Genomic DNA, 22,292 nt, shown 5'->3' on the forward strand with positions numbered 1-22,292 from the left:
AGCAGCAGATTATCTGTCTGCTCATGGAGACTTTGTAGATTGCTCAGAGTTGCCTAGAGGGAGGGCCCATGGGGCCTGAATTTCAACCTGCACTCAACTCATCAAGCCATGGGCTCTCTCAGGGCCATGTCTGCCTACCCCTTGCAAAGCCTCTAGATGGGTGACCCTGGGCGCTAAGCCTGACCATTCTAAAATACTATTTGGCACAGCCTGGATGAGGTTTGTACATAGAGTGTGTAGATCCCTCAAGTTCCCTGAACACTCCACCATGCAAATCACGCAGAGAAATCAGCCAGGAGGAAGACGAGGTGTGGGAGAAGAAGAGCACCAGCCAGGAAGCATCACTCCAAAGCTGAGTACATGAGGCTGATGAAGAGAATGTCCATACCATTAAAGAGACTCTAGCATTCCTTTCCTATGTTTGTCAACCTTTGCCCTTGTTAATGCCTGAATAAAACTGAACATGAGAGTGTGGCCATGGGAATTACAGTATAGGCCTAAGGAGAGGTTGTAAACTTGAATTTCATCAACACTTGACCATTTCCTCCCATGTTCTGGGAACTAATTAGCCCCTTTCTGTTTCACCCATGCAGTAACCCTTCTCTTGGGCTTCAATTACTCCAGTATGCTTTCCAGAACTATCATATTCCTTTAATCTTCTTGAAATAAATTTAACTTGGATCACACTCCCCCAAATCTAGTCTCTTTCATTGTTCAGGGAGCCATTCTTCCTCCCATGGTTGTGCAAGTGTCCTGGGGTCTTCTGAGCAGTCTGTGTTTGCTGCCTTTGGTCATCCCAATCTGTCTGACCTACTTCCCCACCCTCCATGCAAGCCTGAGTGTGGAAATATTCCAGAGCCCACATGCTCCAAGCTCAGCCACCCCAGGCATGAGTATGAGGAGGCTACAGCCCTCAGCCTCTTACAGAAAACCCTTGTCACTCTCCCAGTTCGGGAGGTGACTCTTCTCGCCTCTTTCTCCAACTCCACCAAGCTATGGACAATTAATTCCTTGATGACGCTGACCTCTAGGTTCATAAGAGAGGTTTTCAGACTGGCTCCAGGAATTTAGAAAATCTTTTCCGCTCTCTTCAGCCTTGGCTTTTGGATCACTGTGAACTCGGGAATCTATCGGGAAAGTCTAATTCTGAACACTGATTCTTTTCTCTCTTCACATTCCTATTGTTAAAATTCTGATCATCTGTGAGAAAACAATATCCCTGGCCGTATAGGGTAGAGGTCCTTGTAAAGGGAACACAAAAAAGAAAAAAAAATCGTATTTGCACAAGAAAGTATCATTCCCCTTGTGTTATATATACCACGGGTCTGCAGGCATAAGACTGAGGTCAGACTGTGAGTACTCTCCCCTCCATCCCACCCTCCACCTGCTCTGTGACCTGCTGCAGAACCCCAGGCAGAAGATAAGATTTCTCCAAAACTCAGTGGGGAGTCACAGAAAACAGGAAGTGCTTTTGAGGAAGTTTTGAATGGAAGCAGATGAGAATTGCTCTGTGTGCTAGGAAATGACCTCTCAGCTGCTGCCCTTGGGAGAGGTGTGGTGTCTTGGTTGCTGCTCTTGTGAACTGCGGAGAAGGTCAGGTTTAGCATACACTGTTCCCTGTGGTCCTCCTGCAATTCTCCTAATGACTGCCAGCCCTCAGTACCACGGTCCCATACACCCCTACAGCACTGCATTCCCATTTGTTGGAGTTCCACCTCCTGAGATCAAATCCTGGCTTCCTCACTGACTAGCCCTGTGCCCTTAGGCAAGCTCCATAACCTCTCTAACCTCACTGTACACATCTGTAAAATGGGGATGAGGGTTATCCTGATGATCAAATGCCATAATACATGACAAGGCGAATGCAGTGCTTGGCACGTAAGTGAGCAGTGTGTTCCCAGTTGACCACTGGTTTCACAAGGCCAACAAGGACAGTGGGATTTTGGGTGAGTCTTTGGGTATTTTTGCCTTGCTTATCTGTATTTTCTATGTTTTTCATAATAATTACTTGTTCTATTTGTTTTTCACCTAAAAAATTATTGAAAAATAACAGATGAAACTGCTGGAAAGACAAAGGCTAAGGTCCTCTGAGAATCCTTGAAAACAGCCACTAATAAGTTATTCATTGGAAATTTCAAAGGGAAATTTCCAAAACAAGCCACCTCAATGACAGGCTTAGTGCTCTAGGAACAAGGTGGAGGGGATATGGGCCATTATTGTTTATAAGCCAGAGAGCTGGTGGGTTACTTGCTCTATCTGGTAATTAAACATTCACAAATTCTACATTTTTAAACAAATCAATGGCTTTTTCATCAAATTATGAACAGGCCAGAACATAGAGACTGAAGCTTGAAGGCAAATGTTCACTCCTGTCTACTCCACATCTGTTTTTCCAGGACAACACAACAATGGTCAGTCCACTAAAAGTCAAGGAAGTCGTGATTTTTCTTGCTAGAAATCAAGAAAGTCGTTTCTTGATGTGCTTATTACGTTTCTGAGAATATGCACGAGAAGGAGGAGAAAAACACAAGCCTTCCAGATGGGCCACTGCCCATTAAGCTTGCATTTTAGGGAGAGATGATGCCCACCTTTAACCTCTTTCAAGGCATCACACATTTTGCGGCTCAACAACCAAGAAACAACAGAGGAGAAAGCAATGATGACGGAAGCTGTTTTGGTTGAGAAACCCCAAGGACCCAGGAGCTCCTTCACCCTACATCGAACCATGGAAGAGAGCTCGCCAGAGATAGGGCGTTGGCACAGCTCCAGGTCATGCTTATGGTACCATATCCCTAATCCATCCCTCTTTGCTCTATCCTAAGACTTCAGTTGACTGGCCTTCCCCAGGTCTCAAGGGCTTGTCACATTCTTCATTACTTTTCTGTGTTTTTTGACAATTCTATCTAAAACCTTCAGTAATGTGTGTTAAGGTATGGCTCCCATAAGAGTGTTTCAATGATTCAGGGGCACTCTAACCTTCCAAAACATTTGTAAGAAGAATAGTAGCTGTGTGCTTGGGACTGCTTTCTAAGCACTACCTAACCTATCTGCTTCAATCCTCTCAATACCCACATTTTTAATTCCCCTTTACAGGTGAGGAATTAGAGGCTCCACACATTTAAGTGTCTTGCCCAAAGTGACATGGTTGTCAAAAAACTGAACTACGATTTGAACCCCAAATTATTTAATTCCAAAATAAGTGGCCTTAATTACTCTTTACTTGTGTACTTGATTCTTGTCTGTGTCTGCCTGTCAACCATCACGCTCACCACTCACCCAACAAGTACATCCTAAATAAGTATTTGCAGAATGAACGAACACTATCTTCCCTTGAGGCCCAGAGACTGGAGGCATCATGGTGGAACAGCAGCGGGTCAGTGCTTTATTTCACAGTTCACTGAAACATCAGGGCCAGTGGCCTTGTGACGCCTAAGGAGTCCAGACAACTTTGGAGTCCTTGGTACAAAAGGAATTCCTTATTTACTTGCAGAAACACTTCATGTCGAGACTTTTGTAGTCTTCTTCCTTCCTTCTTTCCTTTTTTCTTTTACTGTTTCTCTTTCATTCTTTCCTTCCTTCCTTCCTTCTTTTCCCTCCTTTCCTCCTTCCTGCCTGCCTGCCTGCAAGCTTGATCAACCAGCTTAAGTTGTTACAAAACTAGAAAACCTGAATTAAGTAGAAATCATGAATTGAACATGTTTCAGAGAGAAGGAACTAAATCTAGCCTCAAATGAGAAGTTTATTTCCCAAAATATCAAAGCCTTTAAAAATCATGGCTAGCATTGTTTTTCTTTTTCTATCAGGGCTCTAAAATCAAATCTACAGGTGTCTGATTTTCATAGACTTCATAGACTTTGGGGCATGCCTCAACACCCAGCCTCATCCCTCCTCTTCTCCTATTGGATTCAGTCCCTTCTCCTGAGTTGGGAGGTTATCTGGACAGTGTCTTTGCTATCTGCGTTGCTCTTCTCCCCACCACCCGTGTGCATTTGCCCCTCTGTCCCTCAGTGCATTTCCCCCAGGATGCTCTGGCCACACTGACCAGGTGTCTCCATCTCTGCCCCTTCTTTTTCCCCTGAGTGCTGTCCAGTGTTTTCTGGAACCTGTGAACTTCCTGTGAATGCTAAATACTAAGAGCTTCTCAAAATGAGACTCCATGTTCTAAACAGAACCTATAATCAGAATTTCAGGGAAGGTCAGCTGCCTTCCACCCACACAAGCACTTTGCTGTGTAAGACATTGTCTATGGAACATCAATGTCACTTGGGGCCTTGGAAAGACATTCAGGAAGGGAGTTACTGAGTCTAAATTTCTGGAGATGTGTTTAGTAGGGAAGAATTCACTATAATCCATGAATGATTGATTGATTTCTAGAAAGGCTCACAAATGTTTCTTTTTGACACTCAGTACTGGACCTCTGAATCAGTGCGGAACATGAATGAGAGCGGTCAGGGGAGAACTGGAGGATGCTGATGGAGGCTGGAAGGCTTGCAGTCACCTGCATGTGCTTATCTAAGTGATGAGAATGTAGGAGCAGCAGGACCTGGCCCATCACTACCCTATGTTTGTTACAGGAGATAGGACCGTCCTCCCACAGGTCAGAGCTATTGTTAATCAAGGTGACAGTGGAAGATGTGTTCCCACTCCTGACTTCTTGCTGTAAATAGGCTTCCTGAGTGGTGTTGGTTTATTTTGAATTTGGGAGCCAGTTCAATCAAATGTTTCACTAGATTCAACTTTGATGAAAATACTAGCAAATCCCCCAACTAATGAGTCACTATAAGTAACTCAGGGCATCCGTCCTGCTCCCCACATAAGTGAGTACTGGTCCTGAGGAAACGGGACCACATATATAGGGAACAAAAGTGATACAATGGGCCATGATGGTGTGATGAGTTTCCCACTGATTGCTTTGGGTAAATTTTGCTGGCCATATAGGTTTCAGTTCCTCTATATAGACAAGGAAATGCTCCTCATGACCGACAACAGCTCGTGCACCAAGGCTGTCTAGTCATTAGAATGGTCTCTAGAAGACAATATCGTCAGTAATCACTGTTCGCAAGGAGTTTGCTTCTGTGGTACTGTGTCATTGCTAATAGTTTTTTTTTTTTTTTTTTTTTTGAGACGGAGTCTTGCTCTGTCGCCCAAGCTGGAGTGCAGTGGCCGGATCTCAGCTCACTACAAGCTCCGCCTCCCGGGTTCACGCCATTCTCCTGCCTCAGCCTCCCAAGTAGCTGGGACTACAGGCGCCCGCCACCACGCCCGGGTAGTTTTTTGTATTTTTTAGTAGAGACGGGGTTTCACCGTGTTAGCCAGGATGGTCTCGATCTCCTGACCTCGTGATCCGCCCGTCTCGGCCTCCCAAAGTGTTGGGATTACAGGCTTGAGCCACTGCGCCCGGCCTTGCTAATAGTTTTTGTGAGAGCAACTGCATTGCGGGAGGCCTGATCCAGGGAAGGCAGAAACCAAAGCCTGTGCTCCCAAGAAGGTTATAAGAAATGAAGAAAAACACCAGCCCCTCTGCAGGAGGAAGCTGGAAATGGCTGGAAGGACCACCCATGGCTAGAGACCCAGCACTTGGGTCATGACTCACCCTGGGTAGGTCACATACAGACCCCACTTCTTCAGGCCTTGGTTGTGGATCACACCCTGGATTCTTCCCTTCCAAGTACAGCCCAGTTGTCATGATGCTCCTTGAGTCAATGAGCTCTTTGGTCTGCTCTTCTGCTCAAGCAAAGAAAGGGTCTGGCTTCAGTTCTCAGAGGCTGATAAGTAACAAGGGGGCAGAATATGGGAGTATCCTGCAGGTGCTCCCAGCATCTTCCCTGGCTCAGGTGCCGGAGGCTTGGGGTTTTCTAGCTCTTGACCTCACACTCTCGAATGTTTGTTTTCCAATTCCTTCCTGAATAACAGGGTGAACATGCCACCCCTTCTGGTGGTGAATAGGGTTCCTGAGAGCTGGGAGGTCACAGTCCAGATCCTGAGGCTCTTCACCAAACAAGTGCTGGAGAGCAAAGCCACTCACTCACAACTCCCTCTCTCTTTCTCTTTCACATTTGGGGAAGGGGGGGCCATCTGAGCAGTTTCTCTCACACTTCCCAGTAAGGAAATCACAAAGGACCAAGTGAGCTGCTACTGCGCCCAGCCAGGACTGATGGCTTTAAAAGAAGAGGAAGAGAGACCCGAGCTAGGACACTCGACTCCCTCGCCCTGTGGTGCCCTGCGCCACCTTGGGCCTCTGCAAAGAATCCCCACAAGCAAGAAGGCCCTCACAAGATACACTCCCTGGACCTCAGACTTCCCAGCCTCTAAAACTATAAGAAATAAATGATGTTTCTCATAAATTACACAGTTCCAGGTACTCTGTTACTAGCAACACAAAAGAGACTAGGACAGATATCACAGTTAGATTGTATTTTACTGAGAAGTAATGCATAAAAAAAGGAATAATTGGCCAGACGCGGTGGCCCACACCTGTAATCTCAGCACTTTAGGAGGCTCAGGCGGGGGAATCATGAGGTCAAGAGTTTGACACCGGTCTGGCCAAAATGGTGAAACCCCATCTCTACTAAAAATACAAAAATTAGCCAGGCATGGTGGCGTACACCCGTAGTCCCAGCTACTCCGGAGGCTGAGGCAGAAGAATCACTTGAACCCAGGAGGCAGACGTTGCAGTGAGCTGAGAACGTGCCACTGCACTTCAGCCTGAGTGACAAGAGAGAGAAATAATCTCCAAATGTAGTAAACAAATTCCTGCAGACAGGAAATACAATGGTGGATACCTGAGCTAGGAGAAGGGGAATGGGGAACTATTATTCAATGGATACAGAGTTTCAGTTGAGGAAGATAAACAAGCTCTGGGGATAAACAGTAGTAATGGTTACACAACGGGAACGTGCTCAATGCCTCTGAATTCAAAATTGGTTAAAATGGTACTTGTTATGTTAGGTATATTTTACCACTTAAAAAATTATAGGTGATTGTGCTTCTAAAAGAGTTATCAGTTTAATCTTCAGTAGAACTCAACTGACAAACAGAAATACACAATGACTTCATTTTTAACAAAGTCAAAATATGCATACGAAAAGGTTATGGGGGAAAAGGCAGAGGTAATTATTTTTCCCCGAAAGATATTGTCTACGACGAATGTTTTTATGTAATAAAAAATAAAATGACAAAAGTTTAGAGTGTTTGTGTGTTTTGTTCGTTAAATCTTTAATTATATAAATTAATATCTACATTAGATTAAGATACATATTTTTCCTCTATCTACAACATTTCTCCATTCTCTGTATCTTAAATTCTGACATTAAATGTCATTAAATTTCTTAAATCTCAAGAGAATGACTTGGTTACCAAGGAAGATATAATCCATAACCTAGAGAGTGGGCGAATAAAAGCAGCTTCTAATGTTATCAACTGCTTTTCTCCTGTCAACCAAATGTTTCTGTAAATAACTCCTTTCTGTTGGTTTTGGGAAAGACGTGGGAGAAGGAAGAATCTCTGAATGGAGAAGTCTGGAAAGGACGCACGACAAAACGCCCGCGCTCTCTGGAGACGCAGCCAGTCTCCTCCCTCCTAGGGTCTAGTCTTGACGATAGCATCTCGTGTTCTGGGGACGCCTTTCCCTACCAGATTCTTCTAAAGCCCAGCTGCACCCACCCTTAAGTGGGAGATAAGGCTTCTGCCCGCGGGCTCTGCATTCTTCCACCCGGCCCCACCTTTGCTGTGGACTAAACAGGAGCCACTGGACTAGAGTACACTGGCTCTCGGCTATGCGGACCAAAGACTCCAGGACTAAGGAAAAGCAAGGTTGGGCTGAAAGTCCATACTGGGCTTGCTGTAAACATCTTTTCAGGAGCCACCTGCCCAGTGCAGTAAGTCGGGTACTTAGTTGATTCGAGCGCTCCAGGGAGACGCCCGACCCTACTCTGCGCAGCCCCGGGGCACCAGCTCCTCTTCCCCCAAGTCCACTGAGGCAGGCGCGCCCCGCTCTGGGACAGTCAGTAAACAAGCCGCGAACCGCGCCAGGGGTCAGAGTACCCAGAAGCCCCGCCCAGCTGCCGGCGCAGCCAATCGTAGCGCAGCCAGGCGGTGGGGCGGTACCGGCCGGGCCCAGACCCGAGGTTTTAGAGGCAGAGTCAGGCGAAGCTGGGCCAGAACCGCGACCTCCGCAACCTCAAGAGCGGCGTCCGTGGAGTGCGCCTGCGCAGCTACGACCGCAGCAAGAAAGCGCTGCCGGCCAGGCCCAGCTGTGGCCGGACAGGGACTGGAAGAGAGGACGCGGTCGAGGAGTTGTGCACCAGCCCTGGCAACGAGAGCGTCTGCCCTGAGCTCTGCTGGCCTTAAGGTGGGGAACCGGGGGAGGGCAACTGAGGACCCCGCGGAAGCGCGGAGACCACGCAGGCGGGGTCCCTGGTTGAGCGGGCAGGCTAGCCTCCGAGCCGGGTGGACACAGGTACCGCAGCCAGGCCGCGCCGCGCCGACTCAGGGCCTGGCCCGGTCAGACAGGGAAGCTCAGCCCCCGCACGCCAGACAGCGGTACTCCTGCTGGCGTCACCGCAAACATCCTCTGACCGCTGCAGCCTGTGTGTGGCGCAGTCGTCACGTCCCCGCCCTTGCCACGCCTGGAGCCCTGGAAGCTGGCTGCGGGGCGCTGGCTTCCCGCGTGCGGCCATATAACCCCGTCCCTGATTTAGGGGAGCAATTTGGGGTGTCCGCAGCACAGACCCAGGTGAGTGAAGGAGGGAGCAGTGTGTGCTGTCCTTCCCAGTTTTTCCTGGGAAAGCATTTCAGAAGGGTTTCATTTAAGGAGAGGCTGGGGCAGGCGCGCTGGCTCACGCCTGTAATCCCAGCACTTTGGGAGGCTGAGGTGGGCGGATCACCTGAGGTCAGGAGTTCGAGACCAGCCTGGCCAACATGGTGAAACCCCGTCTCTACTAAAAATACAAACTTAGACGGGCGAAGTGGCACACGTCTGTCGTCCCAGCTAGTCAAGAGGCTGAGGAAGAATGGCTTGAACCCGGGAGGCGGAGGTTGCCGTGAGCTCAGATCGCACCGTTGCACTCCAGCCTGGGCGACAGAGCAAGACTCCATCTCAAAACAAAAACAAAAACAGAGAGGTTGGAAAACATATCTCAGCTTCTGCTGTTTGTTAGTCAAGAAGATGTGTGAAGGCCTCCTAATTCTTGGGGATCTCTTCTTGGGGATCTCTTTGTCACTACTTGGGAATCCCACCTTATCATTAGTGAGGTTTTGCCTGGGCACAAAACCTGGGTTTTTTGCCATTGGTACAAAACCTGGATCAACTGTTTTCTGGTTTCCTAGTTGTTGCCTTAAGCTTCTCACCCACAAGGTGCTTTCATACCTTTCTCATAACCTAAATTATCATCGCGTAAACTGTTTAAACTCTTACAGCTCTGGACACGTTGCTTTTCATTTTGGGGGGTCCACCGAGCACCTCCATGTGCCCTCTTTTTCTCCAGGCACATCCTTGGCCTCTTCCACAGTCCTTGGGTAAATGCTTGGAAGAATAATTTAAATATTTTTATTCTACGATGATGGCCCTAATTTTTCAGGGGGCAGTAAGATTGCTTTTTAGGATCGGTCTAATCAGATCCTCATTTCTTTTCCCTTCATAGGTTTTGAAACATGAATCCTACATTCATCCTCGCTGCCTTTTGCCTGGGAATTGCCTCAGCTACTCTAACATTTAATCACAGTTTAGAGGCACAGTGGACCAAGTGGAAGGCGATGCACAACAGATTATATGGCATGGTTAGTGGTACCTGAAACTTCCCCAGAAAGAATAGTCCTGGCTGTTGAGAAGTTTTAGACAGAGTAGCTTCTAGAGGCCAGCTTTTACCAATAGCCTAATGTAATAACCTAATGGCACCGATTATGAACACAGTATGGGCATTCATCCCTTTTGTGTCTCAGTTTGGGGAACAGCATCCCCAGAGGTGTCAAGCCTTCCCTGGCCATTGTTTCTCTTCCATCTCTGTCTGCAGAATCACTTGGTGAGCATGAGTTGGGTTTTAGGTAGAAATAAAGAGCATCAGTTACATGTTTGCCTCTAGAATGAAGAAGGATGGAGGAGAGCAGTGTGGGAGAAGAACATGAAGATGATTGAACTGCACAATCAGGAATACAGGGAAGGGAAACACAGCTTCACAGTGGCCATGAACACCTTTGGAGACATGGTGAGTGTGCTGTGGACCGCCGAGCTCTGTGCTTCCTCCCCTCAGTTCTTTACTAAAGTAATCTCTTGCTTTTCAACATTTTATTTCCTTTTCCTTGAAGACCAGTGAAGAATTCAGGCAGGTGATGAATGGCTTTCAAAACCGTAAGCCCAGGAAGGGGAAAGTGTTCCAGGAACCTCTGTTTTATGAGGCCCCCAGATCTGTGGATTGGAGAGAGAAAGGCTACGTGACTCCTGTGAAGAATCAGGTGAGACAGTGTCAGGGCCAGACCTCCCATCTTCCCAGGAAAGCCAAGAAGTGATTGACGTCTTTGTTTTGGTAGACTTTAAAGCGATGTGCGGTTCACTTTTTAACAGTATTCAGATGTGTGAGCTGTTGTCAAAGTCTTACTATTTTTTTGTAAATAACAGCTTTTTTTATTCCCTCTTCAGGGTCAGTGTGGTTCTTGTTGGGCTTTTAGCGCTACTGGTGCTCTTGAAGGACAGATGTTCCGGAAAACTGGGAAGCTTGTCTCACTGAGTGAGCAGAATCTGGTAGACTGCTCTGGGCCTCAAGGCAATGAGGGCTGCAATGGTGGCCTAATGGATTATGCCTTCCAGTATGTTGCCGACAATGGAGGCCTAGACTCTGAGGAATCCTATCCATATGAGGCAACAGTAAGTGGAGCTCCTTGTCGTCATTCCAGCGCAGCTTTTGGGAGGTGGAACACTTTCAGAGATAACAGATACCTTTTTCGGAGTTCATGTATTAGGGCTGGGTGGGGTGGCTCACGCCTGTAATCCCAGCACTTTAGGAGGCTGAGCCGGGTAGATGGCTTGAGCTCAGGAGTTTGAGACCAGCCTGGGCAACAAGGTAAAACCCTGACTCTACCAAAACTACAAAGAAAATTAGCTCGCTGTGGTGGTGTGTGTCTGTGGTCCCAGCTAGGCTGAGGTAGGATGATTGCTTGACTGTAGGAGGTGGTTGTGCAAATGCACTCTCCAGTCTGAGTGACAGAGTGAGACCCTGTCTCAAAAAAAGAAAAAAAAGAAAAGAGTTCACATATTAGATGGCAGAATGTATATCTGCAAATTGTCAGTACTCTCATTGTAAATCATTAGCCTTTGCACAATCCTGTGATTAGATGGTTAACATATAGCTGTTCTTGCTTCTGTGTAACATGAAGATTATACAAGCCATTCTACATATACACATTTCTCTATTGTGAAAAATCTCTTATGGAAGTAAACCCAGGGGTCTCATTGAAGTGACTGGAGCCAATTTTCAGTTTCAAATTAACTAATAGCATTTCACTTCCTGGGATGATTTATAACAGTGGTGACTTGGAAATCCTAAGCCGCACACTGCTGAGTGTTGTAGTTCTAACTCATGTTCTCCAGGAGGAGGACAGCAGTCATCAAGTCTTTTTTTTTCCCTTTACCTTTGAAAGGAAGAATCCTGTAAGTATAATCCCGAGTATTCTGTTGCTAATGACACCGGCTTTGTGGACATCCCTAAGCAGGAGAAGGCCCTGATGAAGGCAGTTGCAACTGTGGGGCCCATTTCTGTTGCTATTGATGCAGGTCATGAGTCCTTCATGTTCTATAAAGAAGGTAAGCATTTTTTTCTTTGTAGAAATTGATGCAGAAAAAGAGTATCATGACATACGAGAATGATAGACTCTGGTTTGTAAAGTTCAGTGTAGATATTTAGGTGCTTAGCATCATAGTTGTTTATTCTGTACATGCAATATTTATACCTGATGTTTCCATTTGACCTTATGTTGAGCATATCTCCATGAATATAAGTACTTCATAACTTTTTATAAATAGCTATATCATTTACTGTGTAGTTAGTATACTTAAATATTCTGTAATTGTTGAATTTCTATAATTTTTCCAAAGATTTTTACTTCTGTTATTACATCTGAAAAGAGCCTTTTGATTCAAGGATTTTGGTGTTCTGTGCTAGTTTTTTAGATTGATATCCTAGAGTAGAATTGCAAGCTTACAAAGAGTGGTCTTTTATTCCTCTAGGAAAGTTTTTTTTTTAATGAAGGGTTTATGCTGATTTCTGTTTCTGCTAGTTGTAAATGAGAGCTTAAATCCCTAGCCTTGATAACAATAGATCTTACTGTTGTTAAGAAGTATCTGGAATGTGTGTCACTTAACTGAATTCAGAGATGCCTCATTCCCTGTGGGTGACAGGATGGGTTACTGTCGTGTATCTGCTGGAACTTCTCACCCCAGCCTTCATTTTACTATCCCAGGCATTTATTTTGAGCCAGACTGTAGCAGTGAAGACATGGATCATGGTGTGCTGGTGGTTGGCTATGGATTTGAAAGCACAGAATCAGACAACAGTAAATATTGGCTGGTGAAGAACAGGTATAAATTGCCAGAAATAGTTATATTTGAAATTCAAAAGAGAATACTTATTTGCCAGCAGTGTTTGGATACAGTTCCATGCGCCCTTAGGCATACTTCTGAAATCCCCAGAAGTCTAAGTTGATCATGTAATATTAATGTTTGATTACAAAAGTAAGATACTGTCACAAACATCTTGGGAGTATTCATATAGTATTTGTTCCATTGTATAAATGTGTGTCTAAATCTGAACATTTTTTAAATTCTGAGGCATATCTGGCTGCAAAGACATCCTATTATTTTCCTGTCTCTGATCTGCAGTTCTGTGAAAGGTCACAGTTTTGAGGCTGGGATGGAACTTATGTCCAGGTTCAGACTCAAGAATTTTTTAAGGATAAACAGGAACATTGCCTCTCCTGATTCTTTCTGTTAAGTCTGTGGCCTCTGGCACAGTGTTTAAGTTGGGTGTTCCTGTTAGCAACCCTTTGGGCTTTATTCTTTGTCTGAAATGGAAAACCTGCTCTTTTTTCAGCTGGGGTGAAGAATGGGGCATGGGTGGCTACATAAAGATGGCCAAAGACCGGAGAAACCATTGTGGAATTGCCTCAGCAGCCAGCTACCCCACTGTGTGAGCTGGTGGACAGTGATGAGGAAGGACTTGACTGGGGATGGCGCATGCATGGGAGGAATTCATCTTCAGTCTACCAGCCCCTGCTGTGTCGGATACACACTCGAATCATTGAAGATCCAAGTGTGATTTGAATTCTGTGATATTTTCACACTGGTAAATGTTACCTCTATTTTAACTACTGCTATAAATAGGTTTATATCATTGATTCACTTACTGACTTTGCATTTTTGTTTTTAAAAGGATGTATAAATTTTTACCTGTTTAAATAAAATTTAATTTCAAATGTAGTGGTGGGGCTTCTTTCTATTTTTGATGCACTGAATTTTTGTGTAATAAAGAACATAATTGGGCTCTAAGCCATACCTGCTGTGCCAGTGGCTCACTAGGAGGAAGAGTGGGTGGCCTTCTGGGTCTTCTACTTACAAACGTACAGATCTCATGTCAGCTGCCCAGTGGCTGTGTCTGACCCAATCCTTGATTGCAGCAAAACTTGAAAATGATCTATGAGGACAAAGGAAAACTGTTTGAATAAAGAAAAAAATTCACTTTTTAGAAAAGTGAACATACATATATATAATTTTAATACTAGAAAAAGACCTTAGTGATCGTGTTTATTTCACCCAAGGTGGTTGCATCTCAGTCAAGTTACAGGGCAAAGGTCTCAGCCTGTTTCTGGAGCATCTTCCCCCACTGCTGGTGAAGGCCCTGTGGACACTTTGCAGTCGAGGTGGGTTAGGAACTAGTGCATTGGCAAGGCTGTTTGTTTTTGGGTCCTCAAGGGATGAGGAATAAACTTCAGGGTTTGAGGCTGGGGTTCAGAAATGGTGCTCTGGCCTCAGAAAGTAAAAGACAGGTGAGAGGCTAGAAAGGATCACCTGTTGCCCCATTTAGAGTAAGCTACCTGAAAATAACCTGATATACTTTTCTTCTTTTTTAAATAGAAAAACTTCCCACATTGTACTAGCTAAACAGCCCATACTTGCATCACCTGTGTTTTTTCGGAAGTCTCTTGTTCAAACGGAAGGAAATACAAAGAACAAATGAGAATGTCTGATGAATAGACTCCATATCACAGAGGAAGGTAACCAGGTGCACAATGGAGTCTCAGCTCACAAAGCCTCTGGAAGGCTCTGTCCAAGTCCATCTCGATTGGACCACGTGCCATGCTGGACTCCCATGTGCCCTTCCCGAGTAGTTGCTAAAATTTCAAACTTTTTCACCTAAAATGACAAATGTGGTATCTGTGAAATTCTTTGGGTATTGTAATAAAAGTCACCAGGTGTAATAAGATTTGGGGAGGTTCCCAGGCTAAATCCCTCGTGCAGGTTGGGACTTATATTTGATACAACTAGAATTTGTATACAACACCCACTGCGTGCTGGTCATCACCACCGTGGAAGAGACAGACCCTGACCTCAAGGAGCTGAACTGTTAGTGAGGTGATGAGGGAGGGCTTCCAAAAAGAAGTTAAAGCAGATGGCTAGAGCAGCTAGTCAATAAGGAAAGATGAAGAGGTGAGCATCTTAGCAGAGACTAGCACATAAGCAACCTTGAGAAAAGACCCTGTAGTTAACAGACCCAGTAAAAGTCACTGGGTCCAGGTGTTGGGAGATGAAGCTGGTCAAAAGGTAGATTTTAGGTAAAGGAGCCACTGGAAATGCAGTGAACAGACTGTTTTGGTTTTTTGTTACTATAAAACAGTGGCAGGAGAATAGCTTGAACTCGGGAGGTGGAGGTTGCAGTGAGCCGAGACAGTGCCACTGCATTCCAGCCTGGGCAACAAGAGTGAAACTCCATCTCAAAAAAAAAAAAGAAAGAAAATATAAAAAGAGCTCTCAAAATTCAGCCATAAGAAGAACAACCCAATTACATAATGGACAATTAACTTAAACAGACACTTTACCAAATCTATGGGTGGCATAGATTTGCATGCTCCATGTCATATTTCATCATGGAGATGCCAATGAAAACAATGAGATACCACTACACACATACCATGATGGCCAAAATCCAAAACACCGACAATGCCAAATGTTGGTGAGGATGTGGAGGAAAAGAAAGTCTCATTTATCGCTGGTGGGAATGCAAAATGGTACAATCTTTTTGGAAGACAGTTTGGCAGTTTTTAAAAAAATAAATCCTAACATACTCTTACCACACAATCCAGCCAATGCCACTCATTAGTATCTACCCAGATGAATTGAAAACTGTGTCCACACAAAAACCTGTATCATGGTGAGTGGTGACTATCTGGGCCATTGCACAGGTGGTAAAAGAATTTACCAAGGCAATTGTAGGTAAAGAAAGGCAGATTTATTAGAGAAAGTAGGAAAATATGTTGCAAGGGCGCAACAGGCAGGTCAGCAAGAGAGGAGCTGACTGCCAGGAGACAACAGCTTACTGCGGATTTTATGGAATGGTGTTTGTGCTGGGTGCTAAAGTGGGCTTTGTGCAGTACTGATAATGCCAAAATTGCAGTGAGCTCATTTGCATTTTTCTATCAGCCAAGGGTCTGGTGATGGCTGGGTGCAGGAAGATTGTAAGTTATTTGTGCAGGAGAACTGTGTGTCCCGGACCATGAAGAAAGGCAAACTCATAGTTTATCTGCTTTCTTTTTTTGCTTTCCCTCCATCCTGCCAGCCTGACTACCCCTCCCCAATTAGGACTCCACAATCTGCACACTAACATTTATAACAGCTGTATTCATAATTGCCCAAACTTGGAAGTAATCAAGAAGTCCTTCAGTAGGTGAATGGATAAATAAATGTAGTAAAGCCAGCCAATGAAATATTGTTCAGCACTAAAAAGAAATGAGTTCTCAAGTCATGAAAAGATATGAAGGGAACTTAAATGTGTATTACTAATGAAAGAATCCAGGCTACATACTGTATTCCAACTATTTATCTTTCTGGAAAAGGCTAAACTATGGAAACAGCGAAATCATCAGTCGTTGAGAGAGATTAGGAAGTAAGAAGGGGTGAATAGGGAGCACACAGGATTTTTAGGTCAGTAAAACTATTCCGTGTGATACTATACTGGTGAATACGTGTCCTCGTACATTTGTCAAAACCCATAGAATGCACAACACCAAGAGTGAATCCTAGTGTTTATTATGAACTTTGGATGATAATGGCGAGTCACTGTAGGTTCTCAGACTGTAGGAAATGGACTACTCTGGTGCATATGTTGATGGTGGTGGGGGAGGGGAGGTTGTAGGGGTTTGGAGAAGAGGCACATGGAACTTCCTGTTCTTTCCACCCAATTTTGATAAGAACCAAACTTAGCTGTTAAAAATTATGGTTATTAATTCTAAAAAAAATCAAAGAATATCTAATTTTTTACAAATTGCTCTAATTTCAGAATTGTGCATTAAAAATATGAGATACTACAAAAAAATTATAGCAGTGCTTTAGACAGGAAAGGGGCATGAGAGAACTTTCTGGAATAATAGTAATGTATATCTTGATAGGGATTTGGGTCATACTGGTATATGCAATTGTCAAAACTCAAAGAACATACACCTCAGATTTGTGCATTTCAATCAATGTGAATTGTATAGTAAAACTAGGATTTTAAAACAAGTATTAAACCCTTGTTAATGATATGCATGCTAAAGTATTTAGGAGGAAGCACTACCTGCAAATTTCTTGAAAGCACGTGAAAAATAACATGAACTAATGGACAGATAGAGGCAAAAATAGATATATAGATGTGAATTAAAACAAATAATAAAATGTTAATGACAAAATCTTAGAGATAGATATATGGTATTCACTGTAAAAATTATTTCAACTTTGTTGTATGTTTGAAAATTTACATAATATAATGTCAGGGGAAAATTGCAGCAGAGATAATATTCTAAATAGCTAAAAAAAAAATTTTGACTTTCAGAAGACCAGACTCCTTGAGAGAGAAAAAATTATTTTTGTTTTGTTGTTCGTTTGCTTGTTTTTTAATTCTGGCAGCAGCAGAGGAACTCTGACTCCTGAGGTGCAGAAAAATTCTCCATGGAAGCCCCGTGAAGGAGGTTGGGGACCGCTGCAAAGGCGAGGAAGAGGACAAGGATGAGGATGTCTAGGATAACTGGGATGATGGTGATGACAGGAAAAAGAAAAAAGAGGAAGCAGAAGTAAACATTTTAGAAAAGAAAAAACTAGCAGAGAAGATAAAAGAGAAAGAACGGCAACAGAAGAAAGGGCAGGAAGAAATTAAAAAGGGGTTAGAAGAACCTGAAGAACTCCAGGTGCTAACACCAGAGGAACAATTAGCAGATAAACCGCAGCTGGAGAAATCACAGGACGAATCAGACATGAAATTAGCAAAGGCAACTTTTGGTGTTAAGACTACTGCATACAGAACGGATGCTATAAACCCATCTTCAAGGGATGACCTTACAGAGTTTGGAAAGTTACTAAAAGATAAAATTACACAAAATAAAAAGTCACTATATTATGCCAATTTTTTGGAAGTCTTAGTTGGAGATGTGTGTATTTCATCAGAAACTGATGACTTGGAAAAAGGTTCCCAGTACATTGTGCTTTGAAGTGAAAAACAGAAGCAAGCCAAGCCAAGCCAAAAAGAAGAACAAAGGTGTGGTTCGTGCAGGGAGATTAAAAGCCACCATGATAAATGAACTGCTAGATTATGGTGGGTATGATGCAGGGTACGCACAAGACTATGAAAATATCATGTGACATTGCGTCTTTTCCTGGTGTCATCTTCATGTTGCCCACGACCCCTTCAACGCACAGCACAACTTCCTTTCCTTTCAGTTCTGCCAAATGCTACAATCGAAGTGCAGTCTCTTTCGTCCTGGTTATTTAACCCCTTGACACTTAGGTGTTAACGTGCAAATGAGGGAGCTTGGGTCTTGCTGCCTAGGGGTTAAAATCAGGAACCTCAATTGCTACTAAATCATAGTCCAAAGCAAAACAAACCTAATAATGTTGTCATTTTTGGTTTCAGATTTCGTAGCAGCAGTCACTAAAAATTGGAAACAGAAAAGTGCAACATGACAAAATAAATTGTGTAGTACTTAACAGCACTATTAAAAATAAATTGTGTAGTACTAACAGCACAAAGAGGTATTAACCATACCTCCTTGAACTACTTCCTAACTTGTCAAGAGAAGCAGTTTGCAGCAAGGGCATGTGGCATGCACCTAGTATTAAAATTGCTTTGTCTTAAAATTGAATGTGAGGCTATTAAAAATACATTGTGAAGAAGACTGCTTATGCCAGAGTGAAGATACTGTGGCTGAAAAGCACTAGTTTGATTAAAATTAAATGACCAAAGCCTTCCAACTTTGAATCCGAAGAGGGTAAGCCTCTTCATGAGAGCATCATATGTCGTGGATTCTCTTGAGTACAAAGACTGAAACCACCTTTGCGAAATCATGACTGAGACAGCGAACGAGATCTAACTTAACCTGCTCCATCTTGCTTCTAACCTCCAAGCTGTCCTTGTTCATTCTCGGGTGTAGGCCGAAGTAACTTTGGGAGAAACTTAGTTTATAGTTTAAAACAAAGACGATAACAGCCCTATCCCAAAGCAGACCTCCTCCTTGCCTGGGGACTACTGCCTTTGCAGGACTAACATTAGTCACAAGATTAGAAATTACGGTTTAGGAGTCATGCGGCCAGAGGCTGCAAGATTCTGACCCTCCCTAACCTGTTCCTAAGATCAGTGCGTGAGATATTTTGCAGGCCCTGCACTTAATGGATCAGTTGGCACCACCCAGACTGATAAACTGTCTCATATGACCTTGTGACCCCCACCCAGGAACTGACTCAGCACAAGAAGACAGCTTCGACTTCCTATGATCTCTTCTCTGACCAATCAGCAGTCCTGGCTCACTGGCCTCCCTGCACCCACCAAGTTGTGGTTAAAAACTACGCTCCCCTGTCAGGCTCAGTGGCTCAAGCCTGTAATCCCAGCACTTTGGGAGGCTGAGGTGGGCGGATCACGAGGTCAGGAGATCGTGACCATCCCTGGCTAACATGATGAAACCCTGTCTCTACTAAAAATACAGAAAAAAAAAAATTAGCCAGGCGTGGGGGCGGGCGCCTGTAGTCTCAGCTACTCGGGAGGCTGAGGCAGAAGAATGGCGTGAACCCAGGAGGCGGAGCTTGCAGTGAGCCGAGATTGTGCGGCTGCACTCCAGCCTGGGCGACAGAGCAAGACTCCGTCTCAGAAGAGAAAAAAAAAAAAAGAAAAAAGCTCAAATGCTCTTCGGGGAGACTAATTTGAGTGATGATACAGCTCTGGTCTCCCACACAGCCGGCTCTGTGTGATTTACTCTTTCTCTATTGCCGTTCCCCTGTCTTGAGATATTGGCTCTGTCTAGGCAGTGGGCAAGGTGAACCCCTTGGGCGTATTTCTACTGATGAAGTGCTTCAGCTGGGAACTGCAGGACTCTACCTGTTTTTGTTTGCCTGATTTAAGTGTCAGAGAAACAAATCTTAGTTCTCCTGGGCTGCAACAAAACAACTTTACCAGGGTTTTGGCATTTCCTTTCTTTTCCTTTATAAAATACACTCAGCAAACTGCACCAGTTAACTACAGTTAGATAAATTGTTAACAATTATGACATTTGCAATGTTTATAAAGCAACCATTTTAAATAAAAAAATAACAAAGAGCAGTAAAGAAGTTTATTCTGTGAACAAAAGACAGCAGTTTCTGTCCCAGCCTGGAGAAGGGTCAGAACATGAGAAGGATTTGAAAGGAGAGCAGAGAAGTCACACTTGGGTGTGAGTCCCTGAGCCACAGAGGTAGGGGAAGGGAGACAGGGGAAGTGTCAGGAATGTATATTTTTGCACATAAGAGTCTATGGCTGTAAAACTGATCATTATTATATGTTCATATAAACATATTACATGTTATTATATATTAAGTTTATCCCAAATGTTTCTGACAATGTATTAGATTGGTGCAAATGTAATTGCGATTTTTGTCGTTACTTTTAAATGGCAAAACCGCAATTATGTTTGCACCAACCTAATACTTATTAAAGACAATTTTCAAACTCGTAAGTTCTAGAACCCTTGTGAGAACAGTTTCCCTAATATAACTGATAAAACTCCTTATTAGATGGGAAAGCAGTGCTCTTTTTGTTTGTTTGTTTGTTTGTTTGTTTGTTTTTGAAACAGGGTTTCTGGTTCTGTCACCCAGGCTAGAGTGCAGTAGAGTGATCGTGACTCAATGCAACCTCCACTTCCCAGGATCCCAAAGTTCTAGGATTACAAGCATGAGCCACTGTGCCTGGCCACAATGTTCTTGTGATCATTGGAATCTGTAGTGTAATCCCACCATAATAATTTGGTAATGGGAGTTTAAAGTCTCACTTACACTTAGAAAAGAAAGTTTTAATAACAGGAATAAATTAAGGGGATAAATTTTTCTGAAGTTTTGTTGAAACGTTTTGGAGAAAATCTTACAACATGAAGGCTAAAAAGATTACCTGAACACAAGAAGGCTAAGGCACAGTTAAATAAATTAGCGTTCGTCACTGTCAATTTGCACTTGCTTTCTAGTGGCAAATAATTGGGGTGTGTCCTTGACTGGATCTCTCAATTATTTTTATCAGTCATTTGAATGAATATGGTGGTGAGGCTGACAGGAAGCTTGAAGGTACTTTAAATGTTTTTTTACTTTGTAATTGTTGTGGGTACATAATAGGTGTATATATTTATGGACTATATGAGATACTTTGATACAGGCATGCGACGTGTAATAATCACATCCGAGTAAATGGGGTATCCATCTCCTCAAGCATTTATCCTTTCGTTGTGTTACAAACAATCCAATTATACTCTTTTAGTTATTTTTACATGTACAAGTAAATTATTATTGACTACAGTTACCTTGTTGTGCTATCAAATCGTAGGTTTGTTTCATTCTCTCTTTTGTTTGTACCCATTAACCATCCCCACTTCCCCCCACACCCCCACTACCCTTCCCAGCCTCTGGTAACCATCCTTCTACCTCTATCTCCATGAGGTCAATTGTTTTAATGTTTAGCTCCACAAATAAGTGAGAACATGTGAAGTTTGTACTTCTGTGCTTGACTTATTTCACTTGACATAATGATCTCCAGTTCCATCCATGTTGTTGCCAATGACAGATTTCATTCTTTTTTATGGCTGAAATAGTACTGCATTGTGTATATGTACCATTGTGTATATGTATATGTACATTTTCTTTATCCATTCATCTGTTGATGGACACTTAGGTTGCGCCCAAATCTTGGCTATCCTGCAACAAACATGGGAGTGCAGCTATCTCTTTGATATGCTGATTTCCTTTCTTTTGGGTATATACCTAGCAATGGGATTGCTGGATCGTATGGTAGCTTTATTTTTAGTTTTTTGAGGAATCTCCAAACTGTTCTCCACAGTGGTTATACTTATTTACATCCCCACCAACAGTATACAAATGTTCCCTTTTCTCCACATCCTCTCCAGCATTTGTTTTTGCTCGTCTTTTGGATATAAGTCATTTTAACTGGGGTGAGATGATTTGTACCTCCTTGTAGTTTTGATTTGCATTTTTCTGATGATTAGTGATGTTGAGCACCTTTTCATATGCCTGTTTGCCTTTTGTATGTCTTCTTCTTCCTTTTTTTTTTTTTTTTCTGAGATGGAGTTTCATTCTGTTGCCAGTTGCCCAGGCTGGAGTGCAGTGAAGTGATCTCGGCTCACTGCCACCTCCACCTCCCGGCTTCAAGCAATTCTCCTGTCTTAGCCTCCCAGGTAGCTGGGATTACAGGTGTGTGCCACCACACCTGGCCAATTTTTGTAGTTTTAGTAGAGATGAGATTTCACCATGTTGACCAGGCTGGTCTTGAACTCCTGGCCTCAAGTGATCTGCTCGCCTCGGCCTCCCAAAGTGCTGGGATTACGGGCGTGAGCTACCACACCCAGCCTGCCATTTGTATGTCTTCTTTTGAGAAATGTCTATTCAAGATCTTTTGCCAATTTTTAAAATCGGATTATTAGACTTTTTTCCTATAGAATTGTTGGAGCTCCTTATATATTCTGGTTATTAATCCCTTATCAGATGGGTGGTTTGCAAATGTTTTCTCCTATTCTATGGGTTGCCTCTTCACTTTATT

The 22,292-nt window shown here is 43.6% G+C and overlaps 1 protein-coding gene and 1 pseudogene across 2 annotated transcripts; both read left to right on the forward strand.

The window, feature by feature from the left end:
* The first annotated feature begins 8,106 nt into the window (after positions 1 to 8,106).
* Positions 8,107 to 13,465, forward strand: CTSL (cathepsin L). Of its 2 annotated transcripts, none has more exons than XM_010377860.2 (8): positions 8,107 to 8,350; positions 9,642 to 9,777; positions 10,080 to 10,202; positions 10,303 to 10,449; positions 10,634 to 10,858; positions 11,632 to 11,794; positions 12,451 to 12,568; positions 13,080 to 13,465. In XM_010377860.2, the coding sequence occupies exons 2-8, from the start codon at positions 9,652 to 9,654 to the stop codon at positions 13,177 to 13,179; spliced, it is 1,002 nt and encodes a 333-aa protein (XP_010376162.2). In that variant the 5' UTR covers positions 8,107 to 8,350; positions 9,642 to 9,651; the 3' UTR covers positions 13,180 to 13,465. The 2 variants fall into 2 exon arrangements, with proteins under 2 accessions (XP_010376162.2, XP_030776052.1); XM_030920192.1 differs by lacking the exon at positions 8,107 to 8,350 and adding an exon at positions 8,442 to 8,734.
* Positions 13,466 to 14,684: 1,219 nt separating this feature from the next.
* Positions 14,685 to 17,872, forward strand: LOC104673807 (annotated as a pseudogene).
* The last annotated feature ends 4,420 nt before the right edge of the window (positions 17,873 to 22,292 follow it).

The sequence above is a fragment of the Rhinopithecus roxellana genome, chromosome 16 (genome assembly GCF_007565055.1).
Source record: "Rhinopithecus roxellana isolate Shanxi Qingling chromosome 16, ASM756505v1, whole genome shotgun sequence".
Lineage (NCBI taxonomy): Eukaryota > Metazoa > Chordata > Mammalia > Primates > Cercopithecidae > Rhinopithecus > Rhinopithecus roxellana.